The sequence below is a fragment of the Panicum hallii genome, chromosome 1 (genome assembly GCF_002211085.1).
Source record: "Panicum hallii strain FIL2 chromosome 1, PHallii_v3.1, whole genome shotgun sequence".
Lineage (NCBI taxonomy): Eukaryota > Viridiplantae > Streptophyta > Magnoliopsida > Poales > Poaceae > Panicum > Panicum hallii.
This window is the reverse complement of record NC_038042.1, coordinates 1,588,330-1,606,518: the sequence shown is the minus strand read 5'-3', so window position 1 is coordinate 1,606,518 and position 18,189 is coordinate 1,588,330. Positions and strand designations below refer to the sequence as shown.

The 18,189-nt window shown below is 44.7% G+C and overlaps 5 protein-coding genes across 8 annotated transcripts; 2 read left to right on the top strand and 3 right to left on the bottom strand.

Moving 5' to 3' along the window:
- Positions 1-587: 587 nt before the first annotated feature.
- Positions 588-5,167, bottom strand: LOC112891758 (pentatricopeptide repeat-containing protein At1g71210, mitochondrial). 3 transcript variants are annotated; one of them, XM_025958714.1, is made up of 3 exons: positions 2,159-5,167; positions 871-996; positions 588-773 (listed from the first exon to the last, which is right to left on the bottom strand). In XM_025958714.1, exon 1 carries the CDS (start codon positions 4,987-4,989, stop codon positions 2,245-2,247), a length of 2,745 nt encoding a protein of 914 aa, XP_025814499.1. In that variant the 5' UTR covers positions 4,990-5,167; the 3' UTR covers positions 588-773; positions 871-996; positions 2,159-2,244. The 3 variants fall into 3 exon arrangements, with proteins under 3 accessions (XP_025814499.1, XP_025814505.1, XP_025814490.1); XM_025958720.1 differs by having other exon boundaries at positions 588-992; XM_025958705.1 differs by lacking the exons at positions 588-773; positions 871-996 and adding an exon at positions 1,038-1,277.
- Positions 5,168-6,706: 1,539 nt separating this feature from the next.
- LOC112901141 (phosphatidate cytidylyltransferase 4, chloroplastic) lies at positions 6,707-10,746 on the top strand. Of its 2 annotated transcripts, XR_003230253.1 has the most exons (7): positions 6,707-7,218; positions 7,983-8,173; positions 8,462-8,586; positions 9,062-9,195; positions 9,661-9,776; positions 9,927-10,279; positions 10,589-10,746. XR_003230253.1 is itself a non-coding variant. In XM_025969989.1 (6 exons), exons 1-6 carry the CDS (start codon positions 6,767-6,769, stop codon positions 10,016-10,018), a joined length of 1,110 nt encoding a protein of 369 aa, XP_025825774.1. In that variant the 5' UTR covers positions 6,707-6,766; the 3' UTR covers positions 10,019-10,534. The 2 variants fall into 2 exon arrangements, 1 of the variants encoding a protein (XP_025825774.1); XM_025969989.1 differs by lacking the exon at positions 10,589-10,746 and having other exon boundaries at positions 9,927-10,534.
- A 175-nt stretch (positions 10,747-10,921) lies between these two features.
- Positions 10,922-12,909, bottom strand: LOC112901153 (Golgi SNAP receptor complex member 1-2). Its single transcript, XM_025970003.1, has 5 exons — positions 12,380-12,909; positions 12,202-12,291; positions 12,035-12,106; positions 11,533-11,662; positions 10,922-11,369 (listed from the first exon to the last, which is right to left on the bottom strand). The coding sequence occupies exons 1-5, from the start codon at positions 12,725-12,727 to the stop codon at positions 11,272-11,274; spliced, it is 738 nt and encodes a 245-aa protein (XP_025825788.1). The 5' UTR covers positions 12,728-12,909; the 3' UTR covers positions 10,922-11,271.
- A 602-nt stretch (positions 12,910-13,511) lies between these two features.
- LOC112880646 (small nuclear ribonucleoprotein E-like) lies at positions 13,512-15,543 on the top strand. Its single transcript, XM_025945379.1, has 5 exons — positions 13,512-13,739; positions 13,834-13,896; positions 14,949-15,027; positions 15,121-15,166; positions 15,262-15,543. Exons 1-5 carry the CDS (start codon positions 13,671-13,673, stop codon positions 15,269-15,271), a joined length of 267 nt encoding a protein of 88 aa, XP_025801164.1. The 5' UTR covers positions 13,512-13,670; the 3' UTR covers positions 15,272-15,543.
- On the bottom strand, positions 15,509-17,985 carry LOC112880640. Its single transcript, XM_025945369.1, has 5 exons — positions 17,892-17,985; positions 16,584-16,970; positions 16,296-16,407; positions 16,141-16,201; positions 15,509-16,072 (listed from the first exon to the last, which is right to left on the bottom strand). The coding sequence occupies exons 2-5, from the start codon at positions 16,615-16,617 to the stop codon at positions 15,689-15,691; spliced, it is 591 nt and encodes a 196-aa protein (XP_025801154.1). The 5' UTR covers positions 16,618-16,970; positions 17,892-17,985; the 3' UTR covers positions 15,509-15,688.
- Positions 17,986-18,189: the final 204 nt, after the last annotated feature.

The following is an 18,189-nucleotide window of genomic DNA, read 5'->3' as shown; positions in this document are numbered from 1 at the left end:
TGATGTTACCGATCAGGGTTTGAAACCTTGTTCTCACAAAAAGGCCCCTTGCTGTGTGTTTCTTTGCTACGATGACGACATACTCCATCCTGGCCCAATATGGTGCATAGAAGCACATGAAGAGGTCATCTTCACACGGTTAGACAGTAGTGAGTGTTACATCCGCTTAGCCTGCTTCTACTCGTCCAATATACCGACCCTAAAAGTATCGGTTAAGATCTACCACGTGGCACTAGTGCCCCCGAGCAATCAAATATCCGACTGTTTTGCAAGCTAAATCGTTATTTTGTCATGGCATTTTTGGTTTGGCATCCAAAATGATGGGTCTATTTTTCAGTGTCCGGCAATCTGCTCAGATGCATCTTCCTCCATCTGCTAGATTTCTAGGTAACAAAATTATAAGCAAACTACCAATGAAGAATTCTGACTAAATCTGCCAGGTGACTGACATTTCAAGATAAAAATTACACGCATCTTGGCAGAATAATAAAAATGAACTCCAGAGATCCTTCCCCCCTCTCTTTTGTGGAGTATGTTGCCATTAGGCTGTTCCCTAACTAAACTGAAGCAATAATATGAACAGATTGTTATCGTCTCAGAGAACTTCAACCAGACTTATAGGGTCATCTTCCAACACAAGCTATTTCTTTCAACATCGAAAAGGGAAAAAATTGCGTCTATTAGTGAAGTAATGCTTTCTGAATCTACTAATGAAGCGTAATTACTCAATTCTCTTGCCTGAGGTCTGTTCTGACTGCGGGGACTTGTCACTTCTAGTATCATGAACGAAACATTAAATAAGCAATGTTTAAAAACTAAAAATTTATGAACCAATATCTATCCATGAAAATATTTCATTAAAAGTAAAACCTGAACTGTTGAAGAACAAGAAGCTTGCTGGTTAGAAGTTTGAAATTGGAACATCCAATGGGTCCTTGAATGGCATGTCATATTCTGTACAGTTTGGACAACTGCTTATTATAGGCTTGACCCTAGCTGTAAAGAATGATCACTCTTATATAAACTGTGGCAAAATATTGAATGGCCAAAAAACTTGAAAATTTTGGTCACATGGTATAATTTTACAGCAAAATTGTGTTAAACTAGAATACAAAGTCAAAGAAAAACTATGGTACACATAAACTGATATCCTAGAAGCATCTTGGACACTATGTCATGATAGGTGACATGTGATTCAGGGATAAAATAATGTTAAATCTCGGAATACATCTCTAAAAACTATATATTTGGTCTTCCAAAAGAATGCCTGCAAAAAGCTGAAATTTTAAGAAAAACAATGTCAGACATTCAGCTACGAAACAAGGGTCACTGCAGCTTGTAAAACGCCAGTAGATAGAACGATTTGATGTAATAGTATCTTGAGAAATCACAGCATGCACTCTTCTAGTAAAGGATAACAAAATTACAAGAAACTTATACAAGACATAGCTGCAAATGGGTGCCTAGCTGGATTGGTTAGGTGGCCTCAGTAGCACTCCTCAGGTCCTAGGTTTGACTCCCGGTGTGAGCGAATTTCAGGCTGGGGTTAAAAAAATCCCCTCGCCAGCCTACACGCCAAAGCACATGGAAAATAGGTGCCGATCCGCTCCGGCCTGCTCTCACACGGGTTACGGGCAACGGCATCCCTGTGTAAGGGTGGGGCAGGGGTTCGAGGGTTTTCTTGGCCTGCGTGAGAAGGTCTTCTCCTTAGTCAATGCTCAGGGGCCATCATACCCCCCGCAGGTCAAGTTTTTTTTTTCTATACAAGACAGCTTGTAAAACATTAAATGTTACACGGTGAATGCAATGGGTGCAGCATGAATAACACATGGTCCAACTCACGAACTGCCAATAAAAATTCACCTTTTATTAAACAACTTTTTGCAGGGCAGCCATTTGCAGACCCCATGAAAATGGTCACCTGGTGACATTAAAATATCTGACAAATTGTCTTTTCACTGGTCTAATGTGATACCCCCAAAACAAAGTACAAGGTCCTAAAGCTAGACACTGTATTCTAAGAAAATGTAGCAGGAAATGACAGTTGGCTATCACAGTTTCTCATATTACAGAAGATATATGAAGCATGAGGGCCTCTCAAACTCCAAATTCTATACGGTAGTAACTAAAACGATAGCAAGGTTTAATAGAAGATTACCTCTTTCAGCTATGTCATAGGATCAATGCAGAGAGCAGACCAGCAGTCGAATGTGAGTAGCACGGGAGATAAATAGATATAATTACTCATACAAAAGAAATGATCTTCTGATCATGTGCTCGCAACGATGCATTGTTGTATAACCTCATAGTGTACCACGTGGGATAGAACCCATTTCGATACATTGCATCCATCCACCTCTCAGCTTCATTTCTGTCACCATTCTTGCAGAAACCATGTACCATTATATCAAAAGTCCATCGATTTGGTTGATACCCCTTTCTGCACATCTTTTCATACAAATTACAGGCAGAATCCATCCTCCCTGCCATAGAAAGCCCTCGTAAAAGCATGTTGTAAGTATAACTATCAACAGGAAAATACTTTTCCATCTCCTCTCCCAAATGTTCTAAGTCACTCATGTTTTTAATACCACTTGCAAATGAGGTAACTAGATCACCAATCAAGAGCCTTCCTGCCTCCCGACCATGGATCTCTTCACCTTTCACTTCCAGAGGTTTTGACTTATCTCTTGAACGTAACAAAGCCTTCAGAAGGTCCCTGCCCATCAGCGTGTGCAAGAGAAGCACATTACACAAGAAGGCTGAAACAGGGCGACCTGTTTCTCTGAAATCATCAATAACCTTTATAACACTGTCATAATCTCTGACAGAGCACAGCAAGAGAACAAGATGCTCATAGCAGCTGATGCTTGGAATTACACCATTATCCCTTGCCTCCCTCCAGAACACCATTGCCTGCTCATGCTTCTGAGCTTCACATAGACCAGATATAAATACATTATACATCTTGGTGCCAGGTGGTTTCTTTCCACGAATGAGGTTAAAAAAGTTAAGTGCATCGCCAATACGTTTGCTCCTTAGATAACTCATGAGAAGAAGGATGTTGCTTTCCACTGATGGTTCAATCCCTGAAACCTCCATTCGGTTATACACCTCCCTGGCCATGTCAGCCCTCTTAGCATGACCAGCTCCAGAAATAAAGTAGTTGTAGCACACACGGGGTTGGAGTTCACTCCGCTGCAGCTGGCTGTCTAACAGCTCAAGAACTTCAGCATACCTATTCAACTCACACAAAGCACAGACAACTGACTGATAGAGGCTTCGCGTTGGGATGTGCCCCATATCTTGCATTTCCAGCATGAGCCTTGGCAGCATATCGACCCTCTTAATCAATATTAATGCTCGAATCAAGCTCTTGTAGGTTGACTCATAGCGATATAAGCCCACATGGCTCTTGCTGCTTGCTATCTGAGGCACGTTGCATGCCTCCTCCACATTCCCACTCTTGCATAGTGCCACGAGGTACTTGGCTAAGACAGAGTCCATTGGCCAGACTTCCTGCTTGAGTGCCCTGTCTAGCAGCTCCCGCACCTTATCCAGCTTTCCCTCCTGACAAAGCATATTTGCAAACATGGCAAATGTCTGACGCCCTGGAAAGTACCCTCCTTCCATAGCTTGCTCCAATACCTGACAGGCTTCCTCGGTCTCCCCACCCCGGCACAGTGCCCTGATCAGATTATTGTAGACATCCCTGTTTGGGTTGATCCCAAGCTCCATTCTTGACCTATACAAATGCATGGCTACTTCAACAAGTCCAGCCTTGCAAAAGAAGCAAAGCGCAGCATTGATGGTGGATCGGCCAGGAGCAATGCCCTCCTCCATCATTTCCACGAGCAAGTCATACACTTCGCCAAGTCTGTTCCGGCGAAGCAACCGATAAACAAGCTTGTCATACCGCTGCCCATCAGGGATATAGCCTTCAGTTTCCTTCTTATCAGAGATGAACTTCAATGTAGCATCAAGCCTCCCAGCTTCAATGAGACCATGGATCCACGTACCATACACATCACAGGATGCAAACTTATCAACGATCTGGGCTGCCTCAGCAAAACGTCCACGGCGGCAGAACTCAGTGATGATGGAGCCGGCGGCGGGGCCACGGGATGCTTCAGCAAACGGCAGGGTGTCAAGAAGAGCTACGGCATCGTCAAGGCGGGAACGGCGGCAGAGGCTCTTGATGAGGATGCATGTAGCCACAGGGCTGGCGGGAAGGTTGCGGGCAAAGGAGTCGGCAAGGTCGTGGAGCGACGCATCGACGAGGGAGTTGAGGAGGATCCGCGATGAGACGGCGTCAAGGTCGAGGCCGCGGAAGCGCATGTGGCCAAGGACGCTGAGCCCGCGCTGAGGGTCGCCCGCGACGGCGTAGCCGATGACGAGAGTGTCGTGGAAGCGCGGGAGCCCGGCGGCTGCGGTGGTGTCGGAGAAGAGGCGGAGCCAGTTGACGACGACGGCGTTGCGACGCGCGCGGGAGAGGAGGCGGAAGACGGCGTGGTAGACGGCTCGCGTGTGGCGGTAGCGCGGGCGGCGTCCCGACCAGTCGAAGAACTTGAGGCGGAGCAGCAGCAGCGCGTCGCCGTCGGCGAGCCTCCGCGGGCGGTGACGGAGCACGGCGAGGACGAGCTGCTCCGAGAGCGGGAGAGCCTCGAGCGCGTTCGTCTCATCGGACGCGAGCGCCTCGTAGATCGCGTCGAGCGCCTTGAGCGGCGCGGCCACGGGGCCGGGGGCCTCGAGGAACCAGTCGCGGAAGGAGGTGGCGATGGCGGACGAGGCCGCGGCTGTGGAGACGGCGTCCTCAGGGCGCGGCGGAAGCAGCGGAGAGAGCGCCGGGAGCGGCGGTGGCGGCGCGCGGGGTGGAGCCGCGGCGGCGTACGCCGAGAAGGTGTTCGAGGGAATGTCGATGAGGGGGCGGGAGGGGAGGAGGCGGCGGCGGGAGCGGCGGGAGAGCGGGGCGAGGAGGACACGGCGCATGGTGAGCCGGGGCTAGCGGTGGGCGGCGGTCAGTGGCGTGGGCGTGGGCGTGGCCGCCGGCAGCAGTGGCGGCCGGCGGCGGCAGGTGGCATCTGTGGGGTGGCGGCGGACGGGCGGGTCGGCTCAGCTGGGAATTTCCCTTCTGCCGCAGCGGTCGGAGTTTTGTGGGTTGGGTCATGGCGGCGTGATGTGGGCCGAGTGTTTGTTAGGCTCGGTCTCCTGCCCTTTCTTCTTTTTCTTCCTTTTTTTATATTCATTTGATACTGGTTTTTTTTTGCGCACATGTGCTGATGTGCATGGCTAAGATTTAGAAAGAACTTGGGCGTCTAAACAGACCAAGGTAGTTCTGTAAGTAATTTTAAATCCATCTTTCATTTCCTAGCTGATTGGAAAAGGTCATTTCACAACCTTTTTGCATGTTTGATTTTCTTAGCGCTCTTTTTAGCTAACTTGTTTTGAGGCGTATAGCATGCAACCAGCAAATGAGCCACAATCAATTTAAGAAGACACGCAACACCCCTCTAGTGAACAAGCAGGCCGCCCCTAAACGTGCAAGTGTGCAAGCAATCCTAATTCACCATCCACATCAGTACCTGCCACACAGAATGCAACCTTCAGAAAGCTAATTAGTCAGTCTTTCATGGATATAAGGTACATCCATATTTTTATGATTCAAACTATGTAAATTTGACCAATAAATAGTCTAATAATATGAAAAGCTTGGGCTAAAAAACATAGCTTGGGCTAAAAAAACACCTATATTAGAAATGTATTTACATACATTTTCTAGTGATCGGGTTTTTGTTGCCACGAGCCCACAAGTGATCAAAGTCTTCGAGATGCATATTTGACCACGACAATATAGTTATAATATCTAATATTGTATGAGATTATTAACAAAAGCTATCGAGGAGAAGTTGTTCCCTTAGGAGGCTAATAATAAAGGTAAATGTAACCACTCCAATAATGAACTAATCCAATGTCACCGTGAATTGCTGAGGGTGAAACTGCAGAGGCATTAACAGTTTTGTTTAGTAGATGTGGCTTGGGATAGTTTAAGTCTTGTCAAAAAGAAACAATTTCAAGTGAAGTATATGTGCTATCATTGCAGCTGTTGTTCTAACACATAATCTTTTCTTAGACTTATTATTCCGTTCCTTCATATAGGTAAGTAGGGGAGGGAAATATAAACGGATAATAAATCAATCTAATTGGGACCAAATCTGGCACAAAAGGAAGTGAGGATTTTAAATCTCACATAAGGACAATAGCTTAAAGAATCTTGTTCAAGTTTTTATGTAAACTTTAATAGTTCAGCATCAATTTCGAGGGAACTTTAATATGTAAACTGCAGAGGGAACTTTAATAGTTCACCTAAACCCTAATAGTGTTAGATTTAGATACAACTGTTTTCAACCTCCTTCAAGGAACTAATAAATTGATGGATTAAATTCTGAACTTACTAAAACATTAACTTTGGCTCCTCATATATTTACATATATGTATATATAAACACGATCTTCTTATATTATAAAAATTAAATATTTTCATGTATCTTTGTTTTATCATGCACACATCACCCTAAGAAACACTGTCATGCTTCCCATGTGCACATTTGTGCTACATTATAATACTGTAATGGCGTTTCTCAGGAAAGTCCTTCTGTTTCCTCCCAAAACAACGCAGTGTGGGGTGAAATAAAATCTTTGTTCACATCGAACTCTCCGCCTCCACCATCCCACCCTGCCTCCCCACCCCACCCCGTTCCCCACCTCCCATGGCGGCCCCGGCGCCGGCGCCGGCGGCCACACACTTCCAGCCCCCGTTCCTCCTGCTTCCTTCCCCGCCGCGTCCCCACCCTCCTCTCCGGCTCCGCTTCCTCCTGCCGTCCCCGCCGCCCCTCCGCCTGCGCCGCCGCTTCCCGCTCCTCGCCGCCGCCGCTGTCTCCGCCGGCGGCGGGGGCGGGGAGGAAGCCGCCAGGAAGGCCGACAAGGCCCGGCAACTACAGAAGCGGGTCCTTGTGGGAGTTGCCATCGGGGTGGGCGCAGGCGGCATCGTGGTCGCCGGCGGCTGGGTCTTCGCCGCCGCCGTGTCAGCTGCCGTCCTTGCCGGCTCCCGAGAGTACTTCGAGCTCGTCCGCAGCACTGCCGGTGGTGGCGGGACCCCGCCGCCGCGCTACGTGTCCCGCGTGTGCTCCGCCATCTGCGCTCTCTTGCCCATCCTGACGCTGTAAGGACGCATCGCATTTATTCTTGCGTTGGTTATCTTTAGCTCTAAAGTTTGCTTCCCTTTGAGTGTAACTGTGGTGAAATTTAGCTTGTATTTGAATAAAGTTTCCACTTTTAGCACAATTTTGAGCTGCTTGGTGTTATTGATTCATCCTATGTGATTTTGATGATGATGGTGATGATTTGATCAACTGGGGTATCGTGGAAGATTTTCTGACCCATAGCAAACAAAATGAAGTGAAGCTAGTTCCTCAACTCAACATCGAAGAAATCGAGGACTTTCAAACCTTTCAGCCCTCAAAATTTGAGTATTGGGTTTTGTTATTTTTACTCTCAGATTGAGGGATATAATGGCCTTACTGCCTGAGTGCCTCATCACTATATTCCCACTCCTGAATGCTGTATTGTTGGTATAGCTTAAAGCAACAGTGCTTGTTCTAGCATTCCTGCAGTATTGTTGAGTTTAAGTGACTTTGGAGCTTACAAATTGTTGCTCAATTACTTGAGCTTTCTAGCATTAGTAGTGTAACCCTGTTATGCCTTGTTCTTTTAGACTGGAAATATGATAGCACCTCTGTTTTCACTGGTTAGTTTTGAACAAAGACAGGGCAGGGGGCTGTAGATATATCCTAGTGATTCTTGTTAATTATTCACAATCTGAGAGGAAACTGTGCCACATACTTTTATTCTGAAAATTTAGCTATCGTTTCATGTAAATATGACTACTGCCTTGATTTTTGATGGTTCATCTGCCTATTTGCTTAGGTACTATGGGCGCATGGATGTTACTGTGACGTTTTCTGCATTCATTATTGCAATATCTTTGCTATTACAAAGAGGAAATCCTCGGTTTGCTCAGCTGACTAGTTCAGTTTTCGGATTATTTTACTGCGGCTATCTTCCTTCTTTCTGGGTTAAGCTTCGCTCTGGACTAGCTGCCCCTGCCTTGAATTCAAGTAAGTTTCTCTGTTAGGTTGCCTTTTTCCTTCCTTTCGATGCATCCTTTTGCTTGCAGTTGTTGTGCCACTTAGTTTGCTATTGTTGATAGAAGCAACATGTGTATCAAATATATTGGCCTGTGTCCATCTAATTTGTCTTTCTGTTGTCCTAATAGTTACAAGGACTGATAAAAAAAATAGTTACAAGGATATTTTTATTGTTAAAGTTCTTAATCAAGCCGTTCTAGTGTTTCTATTTTTTTGCTAACTGTAGGATCACTCTCCTAATACACTGTGTTTTGCTAGGAATAGCATACAATTGGCCAATTCTTCTTGGTGGGCAAGCTCACTGGACAGTTGGACTTGTAGCAACCTTGATAGCTATTAGTAGCATCATTGCTGCAGACACATCAGCTTTCCTTTGTGGAAGGGTATGCTCTTTAATTACTATCCTTTTCTTTTCCTTTAATTCCTTTTACTCCTGAGTTTCATATCTAACCTATCCAACTTGTGGGGACTATAGGCGTTGTTGCTGTTGTTATGTGCATCTGGCCATAATAAAGGTGCATTTACTTTAAAATTGCCCCAGTGTAATATTGGAGTCAGAAGCAGATATAGCTGTTTTGGTTCTTGTAGCTCATTACTTAAATTGTAGCAAATATTTGTTATCTGTGTACCTGAAGACAATTTTCCAAACATGTTTGTAAGGACATGAGGCCAAAGTGCCATGTGATTCATGGTGTATGGTGAAACTTTGAAGCTTCACCATAAGATTAGTTGAAACTCACCTGATTCCTACTTTATGGAGTGGTCCAGTTATTTATTGACAGTGTGGTCAGTAAAGTTTACGGTTTGGTAGTTGAAAGGAGTAAAACATGTGACCACGATATTTGTTCTCTGTTTCAGGCATTTGGTCGTACGCCTTTGACTAACATAAGCCCTAAGAAGACCTTGGAGGGTGCTTTAGCTGGTCTAGCTGGCTGTGTACTGACCACTGTGCTGCTGTCAACTGTCTTACGCTGGCCAAGATCACTGTTGAGGTATGACATATGGAATTTGTACTACTACTGTGTTAGCAAGGGAACATTACTTTCCTCTAGTAAACTGCTGTATAGAACATCAGAGCAAAACCAAGGAAGCGAAGTACGTGATGTGCTTATTAGACATTGGACTTGATTATCCTAAAAAACAGTTATGTGCCTGTTATAATTCTATCTTTTTGTTCAAATTAGTTTCAACATACAGATCGTGCGTACTGCATTCTCTAGTAAACTTCTTGTATAGCACATCAGAGCAACACCAAGGAAGCAACTACATGACTTGCTTATTAGACCTTGGACTTGATTATCCTAAAGTAAAAGTTACGTGCCTGTTATAATTCTATCTTTTTGTTCAAATTATTCAACATTTAGAGCGTGCATACTGCATTCTCAATATTTGCGAATGGAAAAATATTTGCGCTGCATTTTATTTGCGTGCCTAATATCTTATTTCCTTGATATCAGTGCTACAGCTTATGGAATCCTGATCTTTCTGGGTTCATTATTTGGGGATCTTGTTGAGTCTCTGATTAAGCGTGATGCTGGTGTGAAGGACTCTGGATCACTCATTCCTGGTCATGGTAAGCACTGTTAATACCTGTGTTCCCTCCTGTTCATTGGATGTACTGCTTTGAAAACGATCCTGCTTTGAGAAAATATAAGCCATGGTATTCATTGATTATCAATATTTCATACCTCGTGCATGAATATAACACAATTCTACAATGTAGGTGGAATACTTGACCGAGTTGACAGCTACGTTTTCACAGGGGCACTTTGTTACTCTTTTGTCAGAGTAGCTCTACCCTTGTATGGGGTCTGATTACAGCAGTTTCCCGTTCATTGTCAACATCTCTTTCTTCTACATCTACCCTTGTATGCGGTCTGATTACAGCAGCTGGCCGTTCGTTGTCAACATGTTTTTCTTCTACCATCAGCCGTGTGGTCTTGAATTTTTAACATAATGATGAGCATCGCCAAGATTCCCCAGATCAATCTTCATCACTGGACAACGTGGTCCTGCCCAAGCGAATTCAGTGGCGTCTGACAGTTAAAGATTCAACCAGAGAAGGCTGCTAACTCAGTGAGTTTCTTACATTGGGTTTGAGCTGTTCTTTCCCAGCTCAACCTGTTTGTTGCGAACTTATCAGTTTGGTTGTACATAGTTTGTTTTTATAGAGTAAAAGGGAAAGGCTAATTTTTTGTCAAAAAGAAGTGTATAATTTTTCATGACAAAAGTTGTTGAAGTGTATTAAGGTGGCTTTTATCAGTGGCTCTAACGGACCAAACCATATCAGTCGATGTCTGTTGTTTTCATGGTTATCTGCTACGTTTAAAAGGGTCTGAGGTTGAATCATATCACTTTGATTTCAATTTGTTATTTCATGTGCAGAAGGATGAAAGAGATAAAGCTTAAAATGCATCTGATTGACATTTAAAGGCAAGCATCTGGTTGTCAACTTCCTCATTCAGATCAGTTGTACACGTGTGTGAATGGCTGTGGAGCTCGGAGTACAATTGCTCTAGTCCGATGGATTCCATATCAATATTTGAACCAATGAATTTGAAATATGCAGAGTCTGATCACAAAAATCTCGCCAATTTTCATTTACCAATTAATAAAGCTAAATATGCAAATGGCACGTCTCACAAAAAAGCATGAGCTCGATTTTTCTTTTTTGAGCAAAAATAGTAAGGGAATCCCCAGCTGCGGCAAGTAAATAGATATATGAAAAAATAGAAAATAGCTAAACAAAGGCCAAGAGAGCCAAGGTCTCTCCAGAAGAGAGGAAATATAAAAAACACACACGCTGCAATAACAGCTAAAGCATGAGCTCGATGTTACCATGTATATTTACTCAACCAGCAAAAATTCTCTACATACGCTTGATGAGGAATCTCAGATACAAGGTAGTATAGAAGTCAAAGGCAAATCACTGAAAGCTGAAGAAACTGATCTCTCTTTCCCTCTTTCTCAGCATGACAAACGACACGCTATCAGATACCAGCTAATCTGTGCCAAGAGGCAGGGTCTTCTGCCTTCATGTTGGGAAGTTTCCTTTGGGTGAGATGGCATCATTTTGAAAGCCAGTAAATAATCAAAAACATGGTGCAGGCCGCGATAACTGCTGAAAGAATTATAGTATCCTTTGATTTCTTCCGCTTAATGGCGCCTGCAAGCAAGGATGGCAGAATTATATGGATGTATTAGCACAATGGACGCAAAGACTCTATCCAAGGTAACAGGTATTGCACACTGCAACGAGTAGTACAGTTGCATCATATCATCCCAAAAATTATTTGCAGCGAAGTGTAAAGAAGGGATTCATATATTACCAAGAAGACCTCTGATTATCGGGAACTTTTCACCCAACTGCTTGACTTTTCCTTGAACATCTCCAAACAAGGCCCTCTGATTGGAAAGGGCCACCCTTGTGCTTTGAGCTTGGCCAATTACCTCATCAATCTAGAATTGAACAAAAAATGTGATTTGGTAGTTAGTACCTTGTGCCAGAGATAGAGTTCTGCAGAAATGTATATCGACAACGCTAATGTTCTTGAGTTGTAAATGTTCCTGGCAACCTATTCTTTTTCATTCGTAAATTCAGAATTCATGAAATGGCATGATGCTGCAGCAGCGGCTAGTCAAATATACATCAGTTGTAACTAAAGGATGTAGGTTTGTACATGAGATCATTGGCATCAGGCAAAGACAGAACATATGCTCTATACAAAATTCTTCCAGGGCAATGCTAAGTAAGTTTAGTATACTGAAACCAGGCCCAGCATAACTAAACAAAATGTTAAGCAACGCAGCCTTGTCTAACTCAAGGAATACCTGGTTGATGCTGCCATGAATGGAAGCCCTCTCCCTTAGTAAATGCACTCTTGGCGACATGCCACCGGTGGCCTAACAAGGATTCCACATTCCAGTGTTAAGATTGGCACAACACATACAGCGGCAATAGTACATAACAGAATCCGAAGAGATTGTGGCAAGTGAACCTTGGACTCGGTAATGTCGTCACGCACGGAGCTGAGGAGATCGGCGTGCTCCCTCATGGAGCTCAGGTTCCCCCTCGTCCTCCTGAACTCCTGCCTCCATGAATGAACCACCACTTGAACTGATTAGCCGCGTCGTTCGACGGAACAAGAGTAATGAGAGAGCCAAGCAGGGGGAGACCTGCGTGAACTCGTGGAGGATGTCGCGGTGGCGCGCGAGCTTCTGGGAGACGGACGTGGTGGGGGCGGTGGAGGCGGCACAGCGGCTCATGGCGTCGTTGACGTCCTGCAGCTTGCCGAGCAGCGACAGGATCTCGAACTCCATGGACTTCCAGGAGGAGCCGTCGGCGGAGGGGGAGGCGGCGCCCGAGGCGGCGGAGGAGGACCGCGCGGCGAGGCGCGCGTACGAGGAGAGCTTGACGTCGAGGTCGCCCTCCAGCTTGCGCGCCTCCCGCCGCAGCTCCTCCCACCCGGACTCCTGCAGCTCCAGCGCCGCCGCAGCCGCCGCGTCGCCCGACGACGACATCATCGTCTCCGACGCTGACGCCAACTGGGATCAGATCGGATCCAACCCGCTGTGATCTGAAGAAGAAATGGGGACGTAGGAGTAGCTTCCGATTTGGGTGCGGCGTCGATCGTGGTGGAGTTGGGGGATTGGGCGCAATCGATCCTGGGCTTGAATACTGAGATGCGCAGCAGAATGAGATGGAGGAAATTATGCATAAGAACCCAATACGAATAGCAGTATTTCAAAACGGTCTGACATCCCGGTATTCTTTTTCGGAAAGGACACCCCGGCAGTTTAGCAATTTGCAGGACCCTTCAAGAAAAAGAAACAATTTGCAAGAGAGTAAAGATATGGGGCCAACAGAGGGGCTAACTGGTCAGCGACTTAGCGTCATGATAACACGTCGCTAAGTTTCACTCCAAGAAAGATAGATTTATATAAATAAATATTACTTATTCAACATAACTAGGAACTGGTAAAGATTATTTCAGAACTAGATAAGGTTATTAATTATGGAAATGTTGACGATTTAAAATATCTTAACAGAATAAAATTAGAATGTAACCCTTGTCAATAGTTATTAGTTGATTGTGCGTGCATTTAACTAAAGGTAATTTTTTTTGGTATATATGCATGTGTTTGTTACACTAACTGAGGAGTGTTGAACGCCGGCAATGCAAATTTGGTAGTGTCGTTTGCACTTGTGTTTCTGACAACAAATTGATCCATTCGAGGATAACAATGTTAAGGACCAGTAGAACTCAAAAAGTTCAAATGCGGGGGGCTAAACTGCAAACTAAGCGAAGCAACTCCTCCCTTCTATGTCTGCCGTCACGACCCACGACGAGCTTGGCCTCCGAACCGCAAACCCCTCCCTGCCTGAGCCTCCCTCCGCTAGGGTTTTACCCCGCCATCTCGTGTGGACCAAGCAGCGCGCGGCGCAAGGAGGAGGAGCGCGCCCGCCATGGCGTCGACCAAGGTGCAGCGGATTATGACCCAGCCCATCAACCTCATCTTCCGCTTCCTCCAGAGCGTACGCACCCCCGCCCTCTTCGGTTTCCTCTCTCGTGCTCTCGCTGCCGGGCCCCGTATTGATCTCTTGTCCCCTTCTGTGTTTCTTGGAGCAGAAGGCGCGCATCCAGATCTGGCTCTTCGAGCAGAAGGACCTGCGGATTGAAGGGAGGATCATCGTAAGTCCCTCAACCACCTAAGCTCAATGTGGGGAAAAATGTTCTCTCTTCTTTGCTGAAATTTAATCCTGCGTTACTGAATATTCTGTGTAAGCATCTCCAGTAGTGTGGCACTAGAGACAAGTTTTGTGGCATGGGTGAGTTTTGATTCCAGACTTACATGCCTGAACAATATCTTAGATGGGTTAATTCTGTAAACCAGAGACTGCTGTGTGTTGTTGTCCATTTTTAGAGGCTTAAATTTAAGATTTGGGTTGATATCACCAGCAGGCTGGTAGGGCAGAGCTTGATGATCACACACTGATCTTCGTCACCAGTCTCCTTTAAAACTGTTGCTGCCAAGATTCCAGGCTTATTAGTCTGTCTGATTGCTGACTTGTTTGGGGTAGTTGAAATGGGTGCATGATATGTGCTGCTTAAGAGAGATTTTGTGGAATTGGGTGTTACCACTGCCGTACTTAAGATGGATGGTGTAACTTACTACTGCTGTTTCTGTGTTGCATCTGCCGTCCAGTCTGTTGCTTTAATCTCAATGTTGAGTGCTTGATCACACATCCAATGAGGTTAATTTCACTATTGATTGAATCGCCAATCTTCTGTTTGAAACTGTGGTAACTTGTAATGGGATTCTGGCTATGTTTCTTCTTTATTGCAATTTCTATTTTCATGTATGTGAACCTTTGTAATCTCCTCCATATTTACCCAAAGAATGCCCCATGATCTAGCACATCCTATGGTTGAGAAAGGTGGATCCGGGCTCGCAAGCAGATGCCGGCCTAGAGCTGACAGGGGTTTGCCCTGAGCCTAGGATCAAAAGCCTGTTAAATCCATACTGAGAATTTAGAGAAAACAAATTGAATAGGCTGAGGCCTGAGGGTCTAACCCAGCCCATGATGTAGTTCATATCTGTCTCATAACTGTAAGTATTGTATCTGTGATGTTGCATCACATTGCATATTAAGGTACCCTTCTCTTGTACTGTTGGTGTATCAAGCATCTAAGATTATGTAGACTTTTGTGTTAGCATTTCATTCTCCAGTTACTGTTTGTAGGGATTTGATGAATACATGAATTTGGTATTGGATGATGCAGAGGAGATCAACGTCAAGAAAAGCACCAGGAAATCTTTGGGTACGTATGGAATGTCACACTCTTCTAAAACTCTTTGTCCTCGGCCTGTGTTGAATAGAATACTCTATAATTTATGCCCTGAATTCTTTCCAGGCCGCATCCTCTTAAAAGGAGACAATATCACGCTAATGATGAACACGTAAGTGAAAAGTAAACTGAGTTTTCTCCCAGTTTGTTCCGTTAGTTGGCAACGTTTGGCATGCATTTATCAATCTGTTATACCTTGCTCTCCAGGGGGAAGTAGCGTCGGTTCCCAGCGACAGCGCGTCTGATTGCAAGGACCAGTAGTTATCTTGGAATGTGAATTTGAGGCTGTAGTGGATTTATCCTTCTCCTTTGTGCTCATCTAAACCAAGACATTGATCAATCTTTGCATCAGGTTTTGGGTGGCTTTGTTAGTCTGCAAGGTATCAGGCGTTCTATTGCTTCAAGCCATCCCGCTTCAACTTTAGCAAGAAACATGTTGATCAAAATATTCGTGTTCACGGCAGCAGGAAATAAAATATATATTTTTCACGCCCAAATTTACACTTTGTACCGACGAGATTATTTATGCACCATAAAATGTTCCAAATAAAACTCCTGGTTATTGACCGAGTAGGTGATCGAGTCATCCGTATCGCTTTTCAACGCATATGCAAGAGATAAACAAGGCAACAGTCTAAGGCGCCTTGGGCTTGACCTCTTCCTTGCGCTTCTCGTCTTGCTTGACCTCTTCCTTGCGCTTGTCGTCTTTCTTGACCTCTTCCTTGGCTGCGGCGCTCCTGCTGCTCATCCGCCACATGGTGGCTCCTATGATGCCGAAGAGCGTGACCGCCGGAACGAAGACGACGTTGGGGACCATGTCCAGCCGCAGGCTCTTGACGTAGGGGATCTGCCCGCTGGCCCTCTTGCCGATGACGGCCGCCGCGGGTGCGGCGAGCCCCGCCGCGATGAAGAAGCGGTCGTCCACCTTCGCTTCATGGACTTTCTGCTTCATGAAATAGAAAAACAATTCCTTCCTTTCGTCTTCCGGCGCTGGCACCCACGTCTTATAATAAAATTCCTGCGTTGCAGCAGCACATGTTGGAAAACATTTACATGAGAATTGTACATGACCTATGGATTAATTACCTCAATCTCTTCGCGTGTTGGAGTGTCAAAATCTTGACCGGGCATTATAGTGTTGAAATACCTGCAGTGATTGGGGAAATCTTGATGAGATGGGAACTGAAAAACAGATAAAGTGAGGGCACAAGATTGAACCGCAGAACAGGAAGGACGCCCACTTGCAGAAGTCGACGTAAGCAATATGGAAGTCCTCAAACTTGCCAGTCGCCTTGGTCTTGAAATGTCGTTCATAAACTTGCTTGGTAGTTGCCGTGCTCAGCCCTGGGAGTCCTGAGGAAGGAGAGCATAAACTGTCAACTCCCTTCACAACAATGAGACGAAAAAAGCAGAACGAAACCACACTGTGATCATCGTTAAACATTCAAATAAGGCAGCTCTCACACATATCGCATGATACCCGTCTGCCTTAAGTGATGAAAACTAAAGAATGCTTGGGAGTCAATTACCAAATTTGTTGAAGGCACTGAAGGAGCCGCCCATCTTTGGTCCAAGAACAGGGCAACCAGAGTGTGTCCGTGTGTGCTTACAAGATGCAAGGGGGCCTGAGTCTGAGTGTTTATATAGTTCCACAAAACAAAAGGCACGCAAGCTTGGAATGCATTCTTTTCCTTCATTGTTATCATACCAAGGTTGCTTATGCCCCCTCCATTTGATTCCTGCCCTGGAAGTGAAGTTAGAGTTGGCCTGGTTGTGAAGCTGCAGGAATCATTTCAGGGAAGCTTGCCATCCTTGCCTTTTTCTTTTCTGGGTTTCCAGTAACAGTGAGATGTTATGGACACATTTTTCCAGCCTTAGTCAACATATGGTCCCGCTGAAAGAGTCTCTCCTCAGATCTACGAAGGTGAATAACTGATTTCTGTAAAAATTTTAAATTTCCAAATAGAACTGGATTCTATCTGTCAAGAGAGCGGTGAGGAGTAAAATAGATAGAAAGCTAGAAGTTATGGCACTCTTTATCTTTATCTGTACTTTTTACAGTAATATAAACCTCACCTTAGGATCATAAAAGACATGCTTTTTGGCACATGAGTATGCTTTCTTGCTTGCGCAAGACAAATTGAATAATCATGCTTTAGCTTCTAAAAGAGAGATTCCTACTGCTGTTTTTATGTCTTTCGGATATTAGTATTTTCATACCCAATATACAGCATGAGTTGCTAAATATAGCACTGGAAGGCGGACACAGAATTTCACGTAAATTCAGTTCTGACATACACCAGAATTATGTTTGAGATATATGCCAGAATTATGGTGGTCTCCTCAGACTCTTCTACTGCAAAAATTTGGACTATAACAATTTATCAAAAAAGAATAACCCTCAAAGGAACACATACAGCCTAGGGGTGCAAGAGATAGAGCTTCTAAAGGTCATGGATTCAAGCCTCCATTCTCCTTAAAAGTTCCCCTTATTAAAAAGAAGATACTCAGTTCCTTGTGTATCTCCTCATTTCTCTTAAAAGGAACAGTGATTCTGTTTAATCATTTGGGCCAGCAGGCTGATCTTTTCGGTACTAGCTTTATCTAGGTAATTCTCATATTTATAATGCAATTTATTTAAAAAAGTTTTAGTTGGCATAGCAATTCTCAGTTTTTATGTTGTGGGCCTAATCTCGATTGTAAGAGCCACTTCCAACATAAAAGTTGCAGGTATGATCACAAATATTAGGAAGAAATAACAATCTGGAGAAAGCTAAGAAAGCATTGGTACCCTGGCTGAGATATAGAAATAAGTAAATACATTCTGAGTTTCTTACCTTCAGCATCCAGTGTAGTTACATCTTTTCATCAAGTAAAGAAGACACTCGTAACTGAGGTCCACAGCAGAAGAGTGTTGCAGATACATGAACACTGAATCCAAAGAGTGTATCAGATAACAGCAACCATGCCAGTTGGCTCATCTCAGAATTATTACAGCGAGGCATCATGTTCTGCAGAAGACTGCATAGCAGAATGTACCTTTGGATTCTTCTAGTCATATAAAAATTGCTGGCACATGAAAGGCTTGAATTTGCGAGAAGTATCACATAGCAGCAACCGTGCTAACCGTACGTT

Bases quoted from the DNA above. Each gene is read 5' to 3' on its own strand.
- LOC112891758 (XM_025958714.1), bottom strand. From the start codon at position 4,989: ATGCGCCGTGTCCTCCTCGCCCCGCTCTCCCGCCGCTCCCGCCGCCGC.
- LOC112901141 (XM_025969989.1), top strand. From the start codon at position 6,767: ATGGCGGCCCCGGCGCCGGCGCCGGCGGCCACACACTTCCAGCCCCCG. The intron at 9,196-9,660 runs GTATGACATATG...CCTTGATATCAG, and splicing joins TGGCCAAGATCACTGTTGAG to TGCTACAGCTTATGGAATCC. The intron at 9,777-9,926 runs GTAAGCACTGTT...TCTACAATGTAG, and splicing joins ATCACTCATTCCTGGTCATG to GTGGAATACTTGACCGAGTT.
- LOC112901153 (XM_025970003.1), bottom strand. From the start codon at position 12,727: ATGATGTCGTCGTCGGGCGACGCGGCGGCTGCGGCGGCGCTGGAGCTG. The intron at 12,107-12,201 runs GTTCACTTGCCA...AATCCTTGTTAG, and splicing joins ACGACATTACCGAGTCCAAG to GCCACCGGTGGCATGTCGCC. The intron at 11,663-12,034 runs GTATTCCTTGAG...GTTCAATTCTAG, and splicing joins TTCATGGCAGCATCAACCAG to ATTGATGAGGTAATTGGCCA.
- LOC112880646 (XM_025945379.1), top strand. From the start codon at position 13,671: ATGGCGTCGACCAAGGTGCAGCGGATTATGACCCAGCCCATCAACCTC. The intron at 13,740-13,833 runs GTACGCACCCCC...TTCTTGGAGCAG, and splicing joins TCTTCCGCTTCCTCCAGAGC to AAGGCGCGCATCCAGATCTG. The intron at 13,897-14,948 runs GTAAGTCCCTCA...TACTGTTTGTAG, and splicing joins GGATTGAAGGGAGGATCATC to GGATTTGATGAATACATGAA.
- LOC112880640 (XM_025945369.1), bottom strand. From the start codon at position 16,617: ATGGGCGGCTCCTTCAGTGCCTTCAACAAATTTG. The intron at 16,202-16,295 runs GTGGGCGTCCTT...CAATCACTGCAG, and splicing joins GCTTACGTCGACTTCTGCAA to GTATTTCAACACTATAATGC. The intron at 16,073-16,140 runs GTAATTAATCCA...GCTGCAACGCAG, and splicing joins CAACACGCGAAGAGATTGAG to GAATTTTATTATAAGACGTG.